General features: G+C 47.5%; 1 protein-coding gene across 3 annotated transcripts in view; it reads right to left on the bottom strand.

The window, feature by feature from the left end:
• Positions 1-22,590, bottom strand: part of BRPF3 (bromodomain and PHD finger containing 3) — a 37,266-nt gene extending 14,676 nt beyond the window's left edge. The window contains exons 1-9 of one of the 3 annotated variants that reach the window (XM_004710735.3): positions 22,397-22,588; positions 17,998-19,471; positions 14,795-14,951; positions 11,896-12,027; positions 9,942-10,070; positions 9,353-9,665; positions 8,364-8,657; positions 5,697-6,206; positions 2,804-2,897 (exon numbers count right to left, since the gene is read on the bottom strand). In XM_004710735.3, coding sequence (XP_004710792.1) covers positions 2,804-2,897; positions 5,697-6,206; positions 8,364-8,657; positions 9,353-9,665; positions 9,942-10,070; positions 11,896-12,027; positions 14,795-14,951; positions 17,998-19,445 — 3,077 coding nt within the window. In that variant the 5' untranslated portion in view covers positions 19,446-19,471; positions 22,397-22,588. Of the gene's footprint in view, positions 1-2,803; positions 2,898-5,696; positions 6,207-8,363; positions 8,658-9,352; positions 9,666-9,941; positions 10,071-11,895; positions 12,028-14,794; positions 14,952-17,997; positions 19,472-22,396 lie in introns of all 3 variants that reach the window. The other 2 variants (XM_045294744.1, XM_045294745.1) reach the window with 2 other exon arrangements.
• Positions 22,591-22,914: the final 324 nt, after the last annotated feature.

Below are 22,914 nucleotides of genomic sequence, written 5' to 3' on the forward strand. Positions count from 1 at the left end.
TGGGTGAAGGTAGGCAGCAGTGTAAGACATGAAAAAAAAACACCTTTAATTATCAAGAGTTTACTGGAGGGAGGGGGGGGGTGAGCTGATACCAAGGGCTAAAGCAGAAAGAAATGGTTTGAATATGATGAGGGCAACATTTGCACAAATGTGCTTGACACAATGGATGTATGGATAGGTTATGATAAGAGCTGTTAAGAGCCCCCAATAAAATGATTTAATAAATAAATACTATGTTAAGTAAGTAAATAAAATCTTTCCCAGAGCAGAAAGCCTCATCTTTCTCCTGTGAACAGCTGCTGGCAACACATAACCCACACCACCACCAGGGCTCCTTAGGACCAAGAAAGAAACATAAGATTCTGGAATCTTTTGTCTCTTCTATGCGTGGTAATTTTTTATTTTAAGGGCTTCCAATGAAGACCTCCCAGTGAGAATTTGCACTCTTACCTCCCCTCTCCTTAATATACTAATCGAAATCTGCATTTTAACAATTATATAAACACATACAAATCAAGGGATCTTGTTAAAACGTAGATTTTGATTCAGGATACCTGGTGTGGAAATGCATTCTCAGGCAACCAAACTGGAATAAACTGGTTTAAAGCCCTGGTGTTTTCCCTATCCACTACTCCTATAGTTCTCAAGACAAAAGAAGGGAGGAAAATCCCTCAGCCACCACTGAAAGCTGGATCCTACCAGTGGGGCCAGTCCAGGCCTGAGGGAGCAACTGAAGGAGGTTCTGTTGGTCCAGAGTGATACCTGACAAAACACTCCCCGGAGATTAGAAAGGCATTAGAAAGGCATCCTTTCTGGCAAACACATCAGACAAAGAGGTGGAAGCCTAAACTTAGGACTCCCTGGGACCTTTCCTTCCTTACTCTGAACACCGGATCCATTCTGCTGCCCATGTGAACAGACCCTGGGGTCAACCTCTGGGACAAGTCCTTTCTCCCACTTCCATGAGCCCTACACTCCCTGCTGCCTTCAAGGGCACAGAATGCAGAGCAGGGGCCTCCACAACTCTTGAACTTGGAAAAGTTAGTCTCAGAAATCCTCCCTTCACATAAAAGAAAATAAATCCCATCCCTTCCTAGGGCAGCAAGACTCGGGGACCTGTTGGATAATAGGCATTTACAAATTTCTTATATGTTCATTTCGTAATCTTGCATCATGCCGCTAAGTAGATACCTGGGTAGACATGCAAGCTGAACAGGTGTGGGAGTGCACCTATGAAGTCTGATTTGACAGAGGCCATTTGTACTGGGATATTTCCCATTACTAAAATACACTCATGAATGTGAGGGAGCACATGGAGGGCAAAGTTATACAAACTTCTTAGACATAATCAAACCCCTGACGGAAATGAGTCCTAGGCCTGGGGGGCCCAGGGCCATAGTCTCAGGAGAGGTTGCATATCCTATTTAGGTGAGGAGAAAGTGGGGTCTTAAAAGCTTGTGACTGGAGGGAAGGTGGGGTGGAAAGGGGGAAGCGATTACAAGGATCTACATATAACCTCCTCCCTGGGGGACAGACAACAGAAAAGTGGGTGAAGGGAGACATCAGACAGTGTAGGACATGACAAAATAATCATAATTTATAACTTATCAAGGGTTCATGAGGAAGGGGGAGAGGGGAAGAAGGGGAAAAATGAGCTGATAGCAAGGGCTAAAGTAGAAAGGAAATGTTTTGAGAATGATGATGGCAACAAATGTACAAATGTGCTTGACACCGTGGATGGATGGATGATGATGAGAGTTGTACGACACAAAGAAGTCTAGTATTAAAAAGCCTGTGACCACCTAAGGTGCAACGATACTGGTGTCTCCCCACCCAGAGGGATGATGAAGACTTAGACAAGGAAACAGTCAGTCCAGTGGATCAATTCCCACAACTCTAATGCCAAAAGAACTAGATGGACTGAGACAAACCACAAGGTCTGTGGTTCAAAACTACCAGTCGCTCCTCGGGAGAAAGGTAACTATCTCTGCTCCCCTAAGCCCTATATCGGGTTGTTGACGTTGATGTCTGCGTGGATTTTGAAATCGACTGGATGAGTGTTTTGTCTGACTACCCCCATTTGCTCCGAAAAGGATCCTGAAAGGTCCTCAAAAAGCGTGAACGAAAAATGTGGAACAAGACCCAAAATTCTAAGTATGACCTGGCTTACTGGCGTCTGGTGAACCCCCAAGACTATGGTCCTTAGTCACCCTTCAGGCCCGGAACTGAACTCACCTTGTTAGAATCATCAACCACTGAAGAGCAAAAGGACACCATTCACCCAAGGCCAGAGCTCAGTGGGTTAGAAGAGGAGGAGGAAAGGAAACAGGAAACACAAGGAGGAAATAGGGCAGACGGTGGTACAGTGAGGAGACTATATTAGAGAAGTTTAAACAAAATGTGTTAGAATTGTTGAATATGAAACGGATAACCTGCTCTGGAAAATCATGACGTAATTCACAATAAAAAGGCAGGGGGTGGAGGGTGGGTGACCACTTGTAATATGCATCAAAGGGTGAAGGTGGGTGGGGCAGTTGGCTCTAATGTTAACCTGATAGGCAATTCAGCAGTTTCCACCCTCTAGGACCCAAATTCAGCTACATAACCCCTGTGCAGTATGTGTTACCGCTCTGCTCCTAGTCCGACTAGGCCTGAGATCTCCCAGAGATGCAGACAAGAGGCCTCGGGAAATAGGAGTGGGGAATGAAAAACGGAGAAAGCAGGAAGAGGCTGACTTTTTTGCAGAGTATAAAAGGAGGGAAGGCAGAGTTGCTGAGAAGGCTGTTGGGGAGAGCAGTCTTACCTGCAGGCTTCAAATGCCAGTCCACCACTGAGACCCAAACTACATTCCGAGTCAGACCCGCTTTCGGTGTGCTTTCCAAAGCCATTGGTCACGCCTGCCAAGGACACACAGAGTGAGCCTGAGTGCAGTATCCCCCTTCCTGACATCTACTACAGTGCGGGGCAGTGGCTGGGGTGCAGAGGACAGCTGTTCCTTCCATGGGCAGTTAGTCTTGTGTGGCAGCAAAACACGACACTGTTGGATGGGGAAATGTCTTTTCCTTCCCACTCTTTTAGTTGCCCTTTAAGGAAAACTTGGGTTACTGTCATTTGGCAAAGGGTAATACCAAGACCTCCCTGCTTTGGCTCCTGCCCTGGATCTGCTTTTCATTTCAAGCTTCAATTATCAGGGAGTTTCCTCTGCTTCTGAGAGTCCACCCACCTGGCTTCTTCTGATTAACACTCCTACCCACCCTATCACGCAGCTGACTCCACCTTATTCCTCCTTTTAAGATGGAGTCTGGAGAGGTTGGGGCAGGATAAGGGCTGCTAACTACACCCTCAGATATCTTACAAGGGATATTGCTTGTGTTGGGGGGGGGAGGGCGTAGCGTGCATAGACTTGCAGCAGCATGAACACAGCATAAACCATTCTGGACTGGGGACTCACAATCCCCCCAGTCCTAGCTGTAAAACAGCCTATAAGCAAGAGCCCACTTCTTTAAGCCTTGGCTTCCCCTTCTAATGAAGGTAATGAAAGTACCACCTTCTTATTTAGGGAACACGCTATTAAGTATAAATGAGAGGTCTGTTTACAGTAGGGAGCCCTTCGGAAGATAGCCCAGCCAGCCCAGGGACATGACCTTCATCTTCTCTACTTAACCAAATCCTAACAACACTCCAGAGTCCTGCACGTCTGACAGATGAGCTAAGGGAGTGTGGAGATGTGTCAGACACTTGACTCAAGAACCGTCGGTCAGGGACACTTTGGCCAGAAAACTTGAGACAAGTCACACCTGTATCTGAGCAAAGATGTCTAGACTCTGGCCTAATTCTGCCTCTAGTGCTCTGACCTCAATTTAAGTCATTGCATGGGCCTAACGTCCAGGGCAATTTCCCAAATTGTAAACATTTTTAGCAGTGTTCTTCATGCTGTGTAGCTAAGTCTAATAGAACTGATGACAATGACAACTGTAACCTTCTATGGCTGTACGCTGGAACCATTAAATGGCAATGGACTTGGTGTTTGGTTTACTGTTGTCTAAGTCAAGTGCTCTATAGAAGGAATTCCTAACCCTCAGATACCTGCGAGGCATCAACAGTCGCCCTAGATCATAGCAACCTTACAAGGACAGAGTTGGAACTGCTCCACAGGGTTTCCAAGGCTGTAATCTTTATGGAAGTCTGCATCTTTCTCACATGAAATATCTGGTTGGGTCAACCTGCCAACCTTTTGACCTTGCACTTAGCAGCTAAGCACTTAAGTATTGTATTACTAGGGATCTAGGTCCATATTAATTAAGTATGGCAGTTAACTAAATTGCCTCAGGATACAGTTGAGACTAGAATATAGCTTTGCCTAACTCCAGGCCTCAAGCTCTTGGCTCGACTAACCCACTCTCCTAATATCGGGAAACCTGATCCAGAATGAAGGAAGATACTGTCAGAGAGTGTTAGGCAGGAAGATAAAGTGAGAAATGCCAAATGCTTATCTCACAAAACAAAGCCACCACATACATGGACATGAGATTGGCAAAAAGCAAAAGCCAAGAGCAGCCCACAGCCCAAGTAGGCTGGCCTTCCCTGTTGTAGCAAGACTAAACCACTCTGTCCTGGCATCAAGCTTCTTCAATCCAGGCCCACAGTACCTGCCGTGTTGGCTCGAGAGGCTCTGAGAAGTCCGTCCCCCAGAGATTCTTCCTCTTCCTTTACACTGACCCAGGCTATAATTCTCAGTCCCACCTGTTCCATTCTCCCTACACCCTCACGGACGGCCTAATGTGCTGCCATCTCATGAAACTTTCCCCACTTTGCCAGGCTGTATTCCCTGAACACCCCAGCAGGGCTGTCAATGGACACAACCATATATTGCTCAGCACAGTGATTTCTCTGCATCTTTGGGAGATCATCCAAACTGCCTACTGAACTGCAGATTCTAGAGCTGGATCTGAATTTGACTTATTTTAGACCCATGACCAGCTGGGCATGTGGTAAGGACTCTTGAGATTGAGCGCTTTCTCTACATCTCCGGCCAGCTGACTCACATGGCTGCAGCCACATTGGTCCTTTCACTGTTGCCCAGATAGACAGGTACTTTCCCACATCCAGGCCCTTGCTAGATCTTTTCGGAACATTTCTCCCATCATATTCCCACATTGCTCACTCCTTAAAATTTCTGTGGATCTTTACTCACACGTCACCTCCTTAGGTTTCCCTGGTCACTTTAATACCATAACTTCTCCCACCCCAGCATTTCCTATCCACCATCACTGCTTGACTTTTGCCATAGCTTCCAAAATCAGATAATTTACTCATTTGCTGTCGGTCTGTCTTCTTTATAAAAAACCTTTTGTCCGTTTTATTTATTGATTTCCTCCCAGGTGCTTAGAATAATCCCTGATAATATGATGGGTGCTCAGTAATTATTTGATGAGTGAACTAGAAGATAAGGGCCATTTTACCCCCATATCCTTTACAGGGCCAGAGAGAGCCCCAGATACATCTAGTGTTCACAAAATACTTGCTCAAAGCCTGTTTCCCAGGTCACTACTCATGCACCAAGCCCAGCTGTGAGATACGATATTACTGGAGTCCAGGGGGCCATGAGGGAGCTGGCCGATGGGGAAGGTGCTGGGTGGCAAGGCAAAGCAGGAAAGCAGATGAGATGCAGTGAGCCAAGTTGCCAGCAGGATCACCTGTCTCTTCCTCCTGTTGAGGGGACCTTTCCCCTTCACTCTCACTACAACTACCGCTCCGAGGCCGCTTCCGGGAGTGCCGCTCATCTTCAATGCTGGCTGGAGAGGCAGGAGAGCCAGCAACACTATGGTCCTCGCCATTCTCCAGGGCCCCATCGTCGGGGCTCCTCTGCAGCTTAGTCCCATTCTTGGCCTTCTTGAAGAGGACTGATGTGCGGCGGCCCACGCCACTGAGGGGGGCACCAGGTGGGGTGTCGGGGGCTGTGAGGGGCAGTCTGTTGAGACCACTGTCACTGAGCAGACATTGCAAGGGCTCACTCCCTAGCTGCAGAGGTGATTTTTCCAAGAGCTCATCTTCTTCCACCTTTCTGGGCTTTAGGCACCGGCTTGGAGGCTTGCTATCATTGATTGGTTTCAAAGTAGGGGGCTCTGGGGGAGATTCCTGCTCAGACAAGGATGGTGCAGGCCCAGTAGGCTCCAGGGTTGGTGGGGGAGGGAGTTTGGCGTCATCTGTTAGAGAAAAAGAGAGCCTGCTTGAACATTTTAGAAAGAGTCTGCCCCTACAAACCAGACACCAACACTGAGAAACCAAGGACTGTCGTAAGGTTTGAGGTGTATCTTAGAGGTTTGGGGCCCGTGGGGAAGAGTGCATATGACTAAAGAGTACTGACAGTTCTCAGACCCGGCTCTCAGAATCATCTAGGAAGCTTTTTTTTAAAAAAAAACTCTAATGCCAAGGCCTTACCCCAGACAAAATTTAAACCAAATCTTGATGGGAGAAAAAAAGTTTAAGCTCATCAGGTAAGTCTGATACAATAATGGTTGAAAATCATTACTCTCCCTCCAAGAAAAGCCAAACCCACTGCTATCAAGTCAAGTCTGACAGTGACCCTCCATAAGGACAGACAGCCTGATCTTTCTCTCCCACCTCTATCTAAGGCACCTGCTTAATGCTAATTAGCTACATCTCCACTTGGCAGATTTGGGGTTAGCAATGTGAGTTTTTTCACCTGTCCATGGATTTTGTCGTATCATCCAAGTGAGACCATGTGGGGAAGGCAGAAAGAAGATGTTCACATGTGGAAAACAAGATAAATAAGTTCAGTTGGTGGCTCCCAGACAAGTCTGCTTGCCTAGCACTGCCTTGGGACCTCCAGACACAGAGTTCAAACCACAGCCTGAATCTCTGGGAGGTGAGGCCTAGAAAATGAACACGTAACTCCATGGGTGATGTGGCATCTAGTCCACTGGGCCCTTGTCTGCATTACCAGGGTCCAGGCATGGGAGACGGGTGGTGTCTGCCACACAGAAAGCCGAGGGGGAAATCACAAGGGACACAAAGCCCTCCAAGCCAAGTGCAACCTCTTAAACATTTCCCTGTTCTCTGCCAACACAAAACTAATGGTTTTGGGGGGTCTTTTTGTTGTTTTGTTTTGGGCTTCTTTGCTCTGGAGATAACGCCTATCCTTGGGTAGATGGCAGGCCCTCTCGCACCAAGTGTGGGAAAATTGGAAGCAGCTCAGCTCTTGGGTCCCTGGGTCTCTGGCAGAATCATTCCCCAGATGTCTTTTGCAGTTTGGCCTTTCTGCTTGGGGTTGGCCTATATACCCAGCCAGCTGAGGTCAACAAAGGAGCTCAAGAGCCCAGACCACCCTTCCCTGATCACCCCTCTCCCCAACTCTACTCCTAACCCCCAATAATCTGCTCTGAGTCTTTCTATATGATCGTATAAAATGGGCTGATTTTTAACTGATTACAACTCCCGCCATTGAAAAAAGCTCTGCATGATGGTATAAAATGGGCTTATTTTTAACTGATTATGTATACTATAGCCATACAAGGAAAAAAGGCAAACAAATCCAAACTCACTACCAATGAGTTGATTCCAACTCAATGTATGGGACAGAGCAGAACTGCCCCTTTGAGTTTCCAACACTTCACTCAGGGGTCCTCAAACTGCGGCCCGCCTAGGACATTTATCCAGCCCGCTGGGTGTTTTTGCCCCATTTGTTTTTTTACTTCAAAATAAGATATGTTCAGTGTGTATAGGAATTTGTTCAGTTTTTTGTTTTTTTTTAAACTATAGTCCGGCCCTCCAACGGGTCTGAGGGACAGTGAACTGGCCCTGTTTAAAAACTTTTGAGGACCCCTGCTTTAAATCCTCATCTTCCTCCCAAGGAACTGGCAGGTTTGTGCAGTTGTGGTTTGCAGCTCAGTGCGTGGCCCACTAGACCACCAGGTGTCGAAAATATTGAAACAATGCTTTACTGAATTACAAACAGCTGCTGGCCCCCAGCACCAAAGGCTCAAGGAGCCTCCCTACGACCCAGTAACTAAACACCCGCGCGATGCATCCTTTGCCCCCTCCAACACAACCAGCATCTACAAGTGTTTAGCCTCAATAGACTCTTAAATATCATCTCTCCAGCATCTACAAGTGTTTAGCCTCAACAGACTCTTAAATATCATCTCTCCAGCATCTACAAGTGTTTAGCCTCAATAGACTCTTAAATTATCATCTCTAGGCATATTCAGAAGTGTGACTCCCCTCCCCCAAGGACGTGTGCTTCCCTCAAAGGTCAGAGCATCAAGTAGGGAAAAGTTGCCCTCACTCTGGGGTTTCAGTCGATCCTTAATCCCTCACTCCTTCCTGCTCATAACTCTCACCTCTGTCCCCACTGTCTTGTGGCTCCTCCCGCAGGGTCTGCTCTAGCACAGCACCATCTCCCCGGAGCTCTGCTGGCAGCTCTCCGTTGAGCAGAGTCTTGTTCACTGCTGGTGGCGGGGGCTGTGCCAACTTCTGTCGGAGGGTGTTGATTTCCCGGTGCAGCAGGCGGACGCGGCGGGTCCGGGCCCCACTGGACCGCATGGCGCTCACCAGGTCCAGTTTCTCCAGCAGCTCCTTCAGCTGCACCTCCGAAGACAAATGGGCCCGGTTCTCTGGGATGAGGATGTTGTCCACTGCCAGGAAGAAGGGAGGACAGAAGGGACTGAAGGACCTGTCCAATCCAGAGCAAAGGGAAGGGTCGAGTCCTCCAGATGCAACATATTCTCCAGGAATGCTGGGGCCAGTGGCTTTCAAGTGTCACTGTTTAGCATTGGCACGGGTAACCCCACTCCCCAGAGAGTAGCCACGGGGACAAGGTTAGAATGTGGGAACCATCTGCAAGAAGCAGTTCACAGACACAGTTACGGGCTCCACGGAGCAGACCCGAGGTGGCTTGGCAATCCCCTGGCCTGAGTGGCTGTTGCGCTGCCGCCATCGAGAAGCAGCGAGTGGCAAGTCACAGGGCTCAGAGGCAATTCCATGCTTCTGATACTTGACCTGCACTCTTCTGAATAAGCCAGACACACCAGCATAGCAAAGCACTCCCCCAACCCTGGGCTCCAACTCCACACAGGGGTTGAGAAGAAGACCCCAGTGGAGGCTTTACAACCAGACTAGCACCTGATCTCCGTTTCCTACTACTCAACACCTGTGAAGTTCATTAGTTAAGCTTTAACTCCTGGAACTACTTCAGCCACAAGCAGGCATACGCTCAGCTTTGTTCCTGGAGTCTGCCCAATGCCCCAAGGCCCACCCTGCTCCCTGGTTCTCTGGCCTCTGTGCCTCCTCTTGGTCCTCCCCCCACACCCCACCCTTCTGGGCTTCTCACCGTCTTCCCAGGAGAAGCGGTAAAAGTCCTCCAATTTGGGTGACTCAGGCAGATGGGTGCCCCTTTCGGGGTCATAGCCGATGTTCTCTGCCTGCCTCCGGGCATGCCGCAGGATGGCCCCTCCTAGATCCCGCAGGCGGACAGCTGCTCGGTGGAAAATTGTGTCTTTAGCATTATACTTCATGCAGTTGGTAACTATAAGGTTAAAGTCCTCCTCAAACTCCTCCAAGGTGCGATACAGATGGGATTCCAGCTTCCGCCTCATAGTAGAAAAATCCATTGGCTTGGATATGAATTCCAGGTAATCTGGAACCTAAACATATAAAACCTGTACAATTACAACAACCATTTACTAGCCAAACAGGACGCACCCTTCACCGGCACTCTTGGCCTCCCCATTTTCTGGTTTAATCATATCAGGCTTACTCACAGTCCCAGGGTCCTGGCCCACCCTAGCCTGTTCCCTAGGGTTCTAACCCCTCATCATGGGTGTCCTAACCTTCCCCCCAAGTGTGTACACTCTGTGGCCTAACCACCTCCTGGTCTACTCAGAACCTATTTCCTGCTCAGGAAATGAGGAGGAACTTGCCTCACTCAGGTTGACCGGTTCAGCGAAGATATGAGCTGGATCCTTTTCCTGCAGCAGGTCCAACGTTGTCCTCAGCAGAACATTGAAGGGCATCAGTTCCAGCTCCATGGCGGCCTGCTGGACCTTAACCTGTGGGAGAAGCAGCAGTGGGGAAAGGTCAAGATAGCCCTTTGGCTCTCACCTACCAATTAAGTCTGGTCAGGACATGTGAAGCAATACCAACAGCTACAATTTTGTGAATGTTTATTATGTATCAAGCACCACACCACAACTTTTATTAGCACATTTACAGTACTGACAGTTATATTCTCAGCACTTTATGCATAACAAACTAATTTGATCCTCAACTATGAGGCAGAGGTAAAATATTGCACAGAAGGGAAAAAAAACAAAAACAAAACTCAAGGCATAAAGAGACTTAAGTGAAGTGCCCAAGGTCACACAGCCACTAAGGTAGAGTTAGGGTTCAGTGTGTGCTGTGAACTACTAGGCCCTACTGCCTCCCTACTTATATTACTCCGGTTACTCATCACAATGACCTTGAAGGAGAAACTCTTATCTGTTTTACAATAGGGACTAGAGATTATGAGGAGTCACTAACTCAAGGTCATTCGTTCAACTAGAACAGAGCCACAATTTGAAAACCCAGGTATGACTGGCTCCAAAGAGCCCAGTGGTGACAAATTGTGTCCCAGAACTTCCCACTCCGTGCAATGAAATAGTGATCCAATCAGCCTTTGGGGTGGCTGGCCCGGCATGGGTGACTAGAGCTTCTAGGCTTACCACCTCAGATAGCACGCAGCCTCATTGGTTTACATTAGCATGCTGAACAGGTAGTTTTCCATGTGCCTCACGGTGAACTGGCTGGGGTTGGGAAGCCATGAACTGGGCCCAGGTTACATCAAAATAGGCCTGCCTACTTCTGGAGATCTTGGCCTTCTCCTCAGTGCTCTGAACCAGAGGCCAGGAGAGAGGCTCAGCTGCAAGGCTAGACCTGGGATGACTGAGTTTGTTCGACTTGTAATGAAGGTCCTAAGAAGTCCTCCATGGCCACCCCACACCAAAAAATATGAGGAGACCTGCCCGGGTGCAGAGGTGGAAGTTCAGGCTATAGGCCTTCCAGGGAAGGGGCTTGTGCTGGGGCTGAACAACAAAGAGAAAAAAACAGTCTGTCAGCCCAATATGGAAATGACAGCTGCTATTCCGAGACCAGAAAAAAAAACAGTTTTGGCTTGTCATCAATTCAGTTAATACTCTCTGCCATGAGCAGAGTGCCAAGGTAGACACTTCAAGGAGGCAAAGAATATCAATGATAATAATAATAGTAATAGAGGATAACCTTTAAATGGCCCCTGCCAGGTGTGAGATATTACTCTAAGCTCTACAATGTATATGAAGCCATCTAAGCCTACAACCCCATAATGTGGGCTCTATTGTTGTCCTTGTCTTATGGTTACAAAACTGGGTATAAGATGCTGTAACTTGTTCCATGTCACACAAGTAGGAAGAGGCAGAGCCAGCAGCCTGGTGCTCCCAGCCCTGATGTTAAACTATCCCAACATTTCCTGCCTTCAGAACAGAGGGTGGAAATTTTAAATCGCCCAAGATAAAAATGTGTAAGGCCCTTTAGAAGTGAGAACATTAGGAAGCTCACCTATAGGTGATGCTTAGCAGAAGGAGTTTTCCAAAATATTTAAGACCAGGCTCAACCCTGAATCAAGAAGTCTGGAGAGGACCCAGGCACAGGAGATTAGTATTATGTGTGTGGGGCCACCAGAAACGGAATGTCAAAAAGTGGGAGCTATCAACAGCATCACACCCAACATAGTGTAGGCAAGCTTCGAAGCCCACAGGAGAGGGAGTGAAAGCTGACACTTGGGAGGGGCTCCAAGCTCACCCCCAGAGGGAGAAAGTAAGAGGTAAGGGAGGGGGGCAGAGGTGGGGGCCTCCTTACCTGCTCACGCTTCAGCTTCTCCCTCTTCCGAATTAGCTCGATCAGCAGCCGCGCCCGCTCCAAGTCATGGCGGAGCTTCTGCCAGTACTTCAACTCCTCCTTCACTGCACTTGTCTTCTCGTCCTGCTCTCGCTGTAGGACAGCCAGGGAAGGAGCAACTGGGGCCTTGGCAGGTAAGAGGAGCCCTACCCCATTCCTTGAATGCCCACCTTCTGGGAGACTCTGCCCTCTCCCCATACCCCATTCCTCCCTCCTGCCTTCTAACCAGGTTTCTTTACTGCCACACAGAAACCGTGGCTGGAACAGAAACTGCATCACTCCCCCATCCCAGAGGACCCCACAAAGCAGCTGCGTCCCTTGGGGCTGCAAAGAATGTTAGAAAGAAACTAATAGACACCTCGAGGGAGGGAAGACTTTCACTCTAGGGCTACAACTTGGCTAGAAAACAAAAGAAGGCTCTTACTCTCAACTTGTACTAAGTAGTTGGAGAGAACTGGTAAAACAGCAACAAACTTTATTTCTGTCCTAGAGAAGGTTAGTGTATCTGAGGGGCGGAGACCCAGGTTTTGAAACACAAGGACTTCATATTAGCCTGAAGATAACAAAAATTGATACAGGACATAGAGACAGATTCTGAATGGGTGGGGTTGCACCAGGAAAGCCTTTCTGGGGTGGGAGAGCAATCCTCTTTCGGCTCCATAGTGGGAGGTGGATGGGGTAAAGCAATAAGAAAGGGCTTTCCTAGAACCAATGGGACCACCTGGCCATAGAAGCCAAGGACGGTGGGTCCAGGATCCACCTGACAAAAAACCTAAAATGACAGGCCTGGGTAACCAACTCATTGCCATCTAGTTAATTCCAACTCTTAGTGACTCTACCTGACAGAATAGAACTGCCCCATCCGGTTTCCAAGACTAAATTCTTACAGGTGCAGACTGCTTGGTTCAAACGGCCAACCTCTCCTTTAGCAGTGGACAGGGGACATATATTCTGGAAAAGGACGTGACATTGAGGACACTGGTGTGTGAGCACAGCTATGATAAGAGAGCATTAGAGGCTGAGGAACACCTAGACAGAACTCACTCAGTCCGATTCATACTGATCCTAGAGGACAGGGTGGAAATGCCGCTGTGTTTTTGAGACGAACTCTTTATGGGAGTAGAAAGTCTTGTCTTTCTACTTGGCTGGTGGTTTTGAAGTGCTCAACTTGCAGTTAGCAGGCTAACATGTAGTCACAATCCCACCAGGGCTCCTAGAAAGCAAGCTACTGCTAGGACTAAGGGCACAGCATAAGCAGGTAGCTGTAGAATGGAAATAGAGCCCCAAACCCAACCTGGTGTCCTCAAGTCAATTCAAACTCAGAACTGGGTGTTTCACAAAAAGCTAGGCTCCTTAAAGTGTTTGGAAATAAATCTCCCCCAAAACATGGTAAGATTAACTGGCCCATGGTTGTAAGAATCAACTCTCCAGGTGAGGACCTAAGAGTTCAGGAGGGAGATGCTTCCATGACAATAATGGTGAAATAGTTTACTGAAAGGAAAATGGTGATTTCAGTTTCCAACTTTTTTGCATTACAACATTCAGTGACGTGTCCCAGAGACTGAAGGCAGAAAAAAAGGGTGAGAAAATGCAGAAAACCTGGAACTGCTGCCATACTGTTATGTCACACTATGAAGCATGGACAAGCTTCCTAAGCAAATGGGCAGGTCACCTAGTAACTGGGAACACCAATCATTATGAAGTGAGAAGCGGGGTCAGCACATGGTAAACGATGACGTAAACTCACCACCATGAAGTCCATTCTGACTCTTATCAAGCCTATAGGGCAGGAGAGAACTGCCTCGTATGTCCAAGACTATAACTCTTCAAGGGAATAGAAAACCTAGTCTTTCTCTCATGGAATGGCTGGTGGTTTTGAATTGCTGGCCCTGTAGTTAGCAGCCCAACCTGTAACAACTATGCTACTGGAGGAGAAAATGATGTCACAGAACTCTTAGACAACATGATCCATGGTATCAAATGCAGCCCAATTTCCCCAATTAGGGGAGAGTCTGGGAAAAGACTTGCTGGGCTGGAAGAAGGCACGTGATGTTCTACAGCTGAGCTCAAGGGAGCAAGAGGACAAAATGGTTCAAGGGGAGGCTAAACATTGATAGGCATTTCAGAAGATTGGTTACAAAGGCAAAAGCAAAACCAGACACAAGTCTAAGGGGGTCAGAGTTAAGGGAAGGCTTGCATCAAGTCTGGACCAGTGGTTTGGGGATTTAAAGACAGAAATGAAGGAGCAAGTGAAGAGGTAGAGAGCTAAAGATGCTAACAATTCTGAAATGGAGACAGCAACTCTCAGGAGGCCTCAATCATCTTGGAAAACACCAAACATTCAGCAACTCTAGCTGCTAAGGACTGGTTATATATATCCTTCATAAGTCCCCCAAAGCCCATCACAATTGTGTAGTGTGTGTACTACAACTCAGACTGTAAATCTGTATACTTACTTGGGAACATTTTCTGGCAGTACAATGGCTTAATGAAAGGGTGCCTTTTTTCTAATTCACCACAGCCCATCCATTCTCTCTGCCACATCTGGAGGGTGAACTTCCTCCAACATAGTGGAAAGTTGGGCTCACCCTCCAATCTTCCCTACAATTTTCCCCAAAGCCGTGCCTCTCCCAGACTGGCTACTGTCTAATGTGAAGGTCTCTGAACAAACTCCCACAGCAGCCTCAGGAAGGGGAGGCAATCTACAGTGCTAGAAGCCATTCCTGAGGTAGACCACTTAAGAGAGCAAGACTTGTAGACAAAGAAAGGCTCCTTGGAGGGCACTGGGAGACAAGCCAGCAAGCCCAACCTCCTCTTCTTCTTAAGTCTCTGCCAACTTCCCACCCATCACTCTACTTACCTGCTCGGCATTTCTTTGGGACTGCAGGTGGGAGTGCAGGCGCCGGATGAGAGGGATGCCGTTCCGTGCCTGTCTCTTCAATAGCCAGTAGTTGTGAAGCCGCTGCATGAACTGGTTTTTCCTCTGAAAGGAGAGACCACTACAGATCTTGTTCAACCTTGAGTAGAGGCACAGGGAAGTGAAAGAGAGGGTAAGTGAGTAGCCCAGATTAGAGCCCATGCATCCTATCCAGACCCTGGTTCATCTCTGAACCATACAGAGCAAGAAAGAAAGTGGCCAAATGTTTCGCCTCAGAGAAAAGGCTAGAAAAGGGCAATGAAGTTAAGCAGCTCAGATTCAGCATGAGCTATTTCACTTGCGTTTCTACCTTCTGTGCCTTGCAGTCCTAATCCTCCAAAGGAGCATGTCTCCCAGAATCTCTGTTTCCTGTGGTCCCTGGCTCCTTAGTCCCAAGTCTAGTGCTCCAGACTCTCCTCTTGAAAAAGGCAGTCAAAGGGAACAGGTACTTGAGTAAGCTATGGACAATGTGTCCTGCCCCCTCTGGCTGAGGGTGCCAGACCAGTAGGTAGTCCATAACTGGAAGGAAAGTTAGTAGGCGTGCAATAGGATACTGTTGCCTAGCCTCTTTTCCCAAATCTCATCAGTTTAGTTATGACTGAAGCAAATGAGAAAAGCTCTGGATGAGAAGATATAAAAGAATCAGAAAACATGGCTCATTACAGGACCCTCAAAGAGAATCCCTATCAGGGTTGTAACACTACGAGAAGCAGAGGAGTAGGAAGGGAATTAATGAAAACGTACTATATCTATGCTTCATATTAATATTGTAAGGTGAGTAACATTATTCCCAAGCAAACAAAAGATGGAAAGCTAGCTGAGGAACAGGCTGGAAAAAAACGATCAAAATTAACTAATGTAGCTCATACAATGGTGGAGTGGTTACACTTTGAATCCAGGGTTTCTCTATCATGCTGTGTTCCCCAAAATGGTTAGTTACAGGGTAAATGATGCTTCGTTGCTCCTACGAAAGTCCCTCTACCTTTTCTCATCTCATTCCACTGAAAGGAGGATGAGCACGGCCAACCAAGGTGAAGCCCAAGAAAGATGAGCATGTTGGGCTAACTGTTGCTCCCCTAGTCTAAGAAAGATGAGCATGTTGGGCTAACTGTTGCTCCCCTAGTCTAAGAAAGATGAGCATGACGGGCTAACTGTTGCTCCCCTAGTCTAAGAAAGATGAGCATGATGGGCTAACTATTCCTCTCCATAGGCAGACATTCTTGCCCCAAAGCCAAGCTTACAAAATCAAGGCCCACGTCTAGGCCTTTCCCCAAAGGATAGATTCCCCCACCAACATCCATGCCAAGCACACCTGTCCAGATGCAGGCAGCCACCTCCTTCTACAACCTCTTGCCCATGGAGGGCGCCAACAGCATTTGTGCAGGTAGGGAGAAGAATAATAAAATAGCAGCAGCAGCAGTAGCCACCATTTATTGAGCACTTACTATTTGCCAGGCACTGTGCTAAGTGCTTTACTTGTATTATCTCATTTATTTCTTACAACGACCCTATGTAGGTAGGCTCAGTTTACAACTAAACTTAAAGGGTAAGTAAGTTACCTAAGGTTTATAATTAATTAATGAATAGAAGCAGTGGGGTTCAAACCCCAGGCCTGCATGATTTGTAGCCAGCATAATATGCTGCCCCTTGTGACAAGTATCTGGAAGACCCTCCACAACAAATAAAAAATCTAGCCCTTGGGCATAACCATCTTAGTTAAGCATGGCCACCCCACACCCAACCCCACCCTCAGGAAATAGGGTAGCCTAGAATAAACTCTGCGACTAGGATATAAATTTCAAGTCCCAAAATTTTAACTTGTTTCATGGATCGTCTCCACTCTTGTGCCTTTTTTCCCCAACCAAGCAAGTCTGGTTGCCTATTTGCCTCACACAACTCATTCCCCATTCCAGTTCTCCTTTCTCCCTACCACTCTCAACAGAGAGAGAACAGCAGGAACAGAACTCAGCATCGTGAGTTCCAGAGTAGTCCAGGGTCTGTTGCTTTCTAGCTGGCCTCAGCCTTTAGAACAGGACTTAGCATATAGCAAGTGCTCAATAAACATCTCATTGAATGAATAAAGGAGTGAGCAACTTTACCTCCTGTGGCCGCGGTTTCTTCATCTGGGGGTGTGGGAGAAGGTGCAAGGACTACATTAGATGAATATTCTCCAAGATTCTTTCCTGCTCTAAGACTGTATACCTTTTTATGAGTGTCACCCTTAAGATGAGCCTCCACTGGGAAATCTTCCCTCTCTCTTGCTTCTCATACACTTCTTCCAATAGCTCCTTACTTCCTTATGGCTTTTAACCCCCGTATAGTGGTTTCTCTACAGATAGGGGCCTAGGTGGCTTACATGACTAAGAAGTGATCTTCAAGCATCTCAAAAAAAAAAAAGATAATTAAAAATTTTAAGCTCTCCCCACCCACAAAATGTTCATCATACCCAATCCAAAAACAAAAAACCCAAATTCATTGCCATCAAGTTGATGCCAACTCATAGCAACTCTATAGGACAGGGTAAAACTAATTGACCCTGTGAGTTTCCAAGACTGTAACTCTTTATAGAATGGAAGTAAAAAGGTGGTTTTAAACTGCTGACCTTGTGTATCTTAGCCCAATGAATAGCCACTATGCTACCAAAGTGTCTCTCAGCATACCCAAGCCAGATCTTTTTAAACTAGAGATACTGACTCCTTTAGGGGATGTAAATTGGGAGTTCTTTCCCTCTAAGGGTTTTCTGAAATATGTGGAAAGCATCTGAGCTTGTTACAGACAATCCTTGGGGAAGAAGATGCAACTGGCCTAGATCAGGAGTGCTAAAGATCTAAGAGTGCATGAACAGAATGAACAATTATCCTGTCCAAAATGCCATTGGTGACCTTCTTGAAAAATACTTCCTTAAATACCCTGTAACTCTGGTTTCTGAGCAGCCTAAGTGTTTTGTCTTACTTTAATTCAAAGGATATATATTACTCTGAGGGCACAAAACCAGTAACTGCACCAGGCTAGCTCACCATCTAAAGGATTTCAAATTTGGGAGCACAGAAAAGATTTCCACCAACCACACTTGGGGATGTTAGGCCAGGGACAATGCCAGCAAGAGAAGCCATCAGTTCTGGGGAAACCCTTCTGAGCAGGTTTACCTGTAAGAGGGGATCTGTGGTACAGTGACCACTGGGGCAGCTGAGAGTGTGTCCCGTCCTGCTTCCTCTGGTTCTTTCTTGATCTTTTGTTTCAAACTCATCTTGTTTTTCTTGGACACTCCTCCCTTTTGGGGGCCACTCACCCTACCTTGGCCTTCCTCCTGCCCCTCCTCCATCTCTTTTTCATCATCTTCCCCACCACCCTCCTTTAGTCCTTCTTCATCTGCAGCTTCACCAAGGCCTCCAGGGGAGTCACCCTTTCTCCTGGCAGCGGTGGCACCTGGTGGTGAGTGGGCCTCACAGTAAGCCGTCTTGCGCACTGTGAAGATGGTACCATTGAGGCTGGTCTCTCGCATGGGCTCAATCTTCATGAAAAGCCCAGCCCGCTGAGCACACGTCACATGGAAGGCCGTGTAGCAGTTCACCTTATGACACTGGATGGCTGCACCCAGACCCTTCTGTTTACAGATATAGCAGGTTAGTTTCCAGCGGGCAGGTGGGATGTTGTCAATGCCCTCGATGGGCTCCAGGAACACGGTGTTAGCAAAGCAGACTTCAGGGATCCAGATGGCACACACCACATGGGCCCAGTGTCCATCACTGGTCTGTTTGAAGGCGCCACCCTTGTTTGGGCAGAGGACACAATCCACAGGCCGGGAGGGAGACTGTAGGCAACAGCGGCAAAGCCACTGGCCCTCAGGGATGTAGGGAACTCCATAGCACTCCTGGTGTACAGCCAGATTGCAGATGTCACAGAATAGAATGACATTGCTATTGTGGCATTCATCATCTAGACATACGCAGCAGAAGGCATCTTCATCAATGAGTGACTGCTGGGCTCCAATGCTGCGGCTCTCTAAATACGACTCCTTCTCAAGACGGTCCACCAATAGCTCAAAAGTGTCTGCTGACACCAAAGTGTACCCATCCATCTGCCGCTTCTCGTTCACCATGTCCAGCCAGGCGAGGTCTACCTCATCCATGTCATACTCTACTTCTGCATCCAGATCTTCAGGAGGCTTCTCAATGTAACGGTAGTAAGCAGCAGGCAGAGGAGGTGCTTCTGGCTGGATGAATGAGTCCACTACCCGAAAACTGGGCTGTGGGAGGTGAAGGGAGGTGCCAGATGCATACTTGGAGCAGGACTCTTTTTTCTTGCCTTTGGATGAAGCTTTCTTGGACTTGCCAGGGAACTGGGGCTGCTCGCTGTTTTCCTTATTACTGTTGCATTCAGTGATATCCTGAGCAGTCAGCTCATCCTCTGTGATGATCTTGAGTGGGTCATAGATGCTGATGCGATGTAGGCGTCCATCAATGTCCACCTCAACGATCCGTTGGGCCTGGGCATATGTCAGGGTCTCACGGGTAGGTGAGCACTTAAGGCTGTAGGGGGACGGGGAGCGCCGGCCCTCGGCATTCTGCCGAGACTTCTTGCGGGGTTTCCTCATTGCACCTGGTAACTGAGGGAACAGGCCTAAGAGGAAAAGATCAGGAAACAGTGAGCTAGATGTTATGCTTACACACACCCCATTCACCCTTCCATCAAGAGAACTGGCTGTATCCTGGTCGGAACAACCTGCGGTGCAGACATGTACATAACCTGCTTCAAGTATTTCCATAGACATCATTTCTCAGTGACATCTTTTCTGATTACTCTATTTTAAAATCACAATCCCTCCCTCTCACTAGCAACTCATCATTCATGCTGCTTTATTTTTCCCTGTAACACAAAGTTCTATCGTACTATGTAATTTGCCTATTTATTGTCTGTCTGTGTCCTTCCACTAGACCCATAAGCTCTGTGAGAGCAGATATTTGCCTGTCTTGTTCACTGCTGTACCCCAGATGCCCGGCTCAAAAGTGCTAATATTTAATAAATAATATCAACCAAACTCACTGTCATCCTCACTGCAACCCCCTGCTGAGTTTCTGAGACTGTTTATGGGAGCAGAAAACCCAACCTTTTTTCTAGTAAGCTGTTGGTGGTTTCTAACTGATGACCATGTGAATTACAGCTCAACGCATAATTACTATACCACCACGGCTCCTTATTAAACAACAGATATCAAACACATGATTTCTGCCAGGTGTAGTGACAAAGCAGTTAGTCTTTCCCAGCTATCCAATAGTAGGGAAAGAGATGTAAACAGATCACTATAATGTGATGGGGAGAGATCTAATGATGTGTGTTAGGGGGGAGGCGCAGTGGTGGTTCAATGGCAGAATCCTCGCCTTCTTTGTTAGACTGGGGTTTGAGTCTCAGCCAATGCACGTCAAGTGCAGCCTACCACTTGTCTGCCTATGGAGTCTCGTGTGGCTATGATACTGAACAGGTTTCAGACACTTTTAGACTAAGATGGGTTTTGAAGGAAGACTTGGCAACCTAATTCTGAAAATCAAAGAAAATCTATGGACCTTATCAGTCCGATCTCACTATGTAGGAAGTCCCTAAGAGTCAGGGTCTGAATCAGTGGCAGCTAAAAACAATATATATAAAGCTGTATAATAACCAACTACGGAAAGAGAGGGGTGGTGAAGGCTTCAGAAAGGAAGAACACGAGAACAGCATCTATCTAATGTTGTACATGAACAACGGCTCCCATCAGAAGATACACTCACGGGCCTATCAGTTACCCTTTCCCTTGGCCATGCCCAAGAATAAAGGCATCTCTGAGATATCTATCACATAGGGCTTCAATGTTTTCCCTACAAAAAGTGCACCCAGCATACAATGGCTATATATTTCTAAATAGAAGTTCTAAGAGTGACCTCAGAACATCTGTGAAGTTGTAAGTGGCTTCCTGGGCTCAAGATTCAAGGTGATCAGGACAGTATTTGAGTCTCAGTGCATTTTGTAACTTCAAAAATTCTTCCTTCTAAAAATATTTAAGTAGTCCACCCTTGTAAAGGAGAGAAAGCCCTCGGGTTTCCCACACCATGCTGTGGGAGCTCACAGGGGCTGTGATAGGAAGCACTTACTGCTGCCCTCACTGCAAGGAAAGACCTCCAGGGATGTATTGCCCTGAGGCCTGGGAGGAGACTAGGAATGCTAAGAATTGGGAGGAGATTTCAAGGAGAAAAACAAAATTTACCACCTTGGTGACAATTTAGCATATACATACAAAGTTCTTTCCTAACCAGCCTTGGAATTAGCATAGTTAGTGTGTCTCCATTTTATAAATGAAGGCTTTACTCCACTCAAGGCTGTTTATTGTATGCCGTTAATTCCAACTCGCAGTGACCCCCATTGGACAAAGTCAAACTGCCCATAGGGTTTCCTGAAAAATACAAAAACCAAACTCAAAGACCAAGTCAGACTCAGTGACCCTAAAAGGGCAAAGCAGATCTGCCCCCCCCCTCACAGGGGTTTCTGGGACTGTAAACTTTTACAGGAAAAGTAATGTGTCCCCCCCCTACCCCCTTTGGGGTGGCTGCTCAAATGCATTATACTACATCACCAGGGCTTCTATTAAGTTTCCTAGGCTTTTTAATAGATTACCAACCAGGTCTTTTTTCCCTCTGGTGCAGTTAGTGGATTTACACCTTTCAGTTAGTAGTCTAAATAGCTATTATGAAATAACGATTATGCCACCAGGTCTCTAACCCAAAGGATCTCCCTACACCACCCACTGCCAGTCAATTCTGACTCAAGGAACCCTATATACTGTTTCTGAGGCTGCATATCTTTATGGCTGTAAACAGCCTCATCTTTCACCCTGGGAGCAGCTAGTAGCTTTTGTTAGGGCAGTTAGGTGGTAACATTATCTTCTGATCAGCTCAACTCAACCCTGTTTTACTGCCATAAAGTCAATAAGGACTCATAGCGACCTCACTGTGGGTTTCGAACTGCCAATCTTGCGGATCACAAGTAACCACTGCACCGCCAGGGAGATGCCATGGTCTGGTACAAGAGATCTTAGTTCTCATCTCGACCCTATTTGACTTGACAAGTCATTTCATTTCCTCGTGCCTCTCCCCTCCATTAGTAAAATGGGGGTAAATAAAGCCTACCTCTTAAGGATTGCTATTTGCTGGTAAGCCACGATCAACATTCTTATTCAAAAGCCCTTCCAATCCCAGAGTGTGCCTGAGTCGGGGCTGGGGGTGTACAGTGCCAGGCAGGAACACAAGCCCAACTTGAGCCAAAGGAAACAGAATTATCAGCAATCCTGTCTGGGTTCCAGAAGTCCTTGATCACCAGATGTCTTCCCAAAAGCCAAGTCCCTGGGGCAGCCATGGCCAACAGACCTACTTTACTGCTCCCTCCCCAGGGGCAAGGAGTCCCTAGGTGGCGTGCTAGTCTACCACTAGCCCAAAGGTGTGACTAGTTTATAGTGGGAGCCGGGCGGTCTCCCCCACCCCCCGCCTTCATTCACTCCAGTCACTCTGCGCCTCGTACCTCTTCGCAGCTCAGGTCTCACTCAGCCAAGCAACATCTACGGAGACCTCGTTCTTCCAACCCAAGCCTCTAGAGTCGCTGGGGGGCAAACTCTGCAGGGAGAAGGGCTACAGCTGAAGAATCTGTTATGAGCACTCTTGTCCCTCAGGGCGCTTACAGTCCAGAAAGGGTTTTGGCGGGATTTCCTCTCCCCTCACAACGCTTCCCACATCCAAGCCTCGAAACAACATTCCAGCCACCCCAGTGGGTTTCTCGGCAGCCCCTGCCCCCGACCTGTGCACCCACTCACCCCGGTCCGTGAGGAACGAGTCGTCTCTGCAAATTGAGCGACCCCCCTGGACCCCACAAGATACTCAGGAGACTAGATAAGACTCCAGCCAAGACTCCTGCCCCTTTAAAGGGGCACTTCTTCCAGAAGAATCTCACCCACCCTCACCCACCCCTCAGTGCAAGAGAAAAGAGCGTAATCGAATCTCCTCAGAGACGTGGGGGTGAGCGCGCCACTACCGACAGCCTGA

Source organism: Echinops telfairi, unplaced genomic scaffold, assembly GCF_000313985.2.
Source record: "Echinops telfairi isolate 266 unplaced genomic scaffold, ASM31398v2 ScPeMD7_3533;HRSCAF=4204_1, whole genome shotgun sequence".
Taxonomy (NCBI): domain Eukaryota; kingdom Metazoa; phylum Chordata; class Mammalia; order Afrosoricida; family Tenrecidae; genus Echinops; species Echinops telfairi.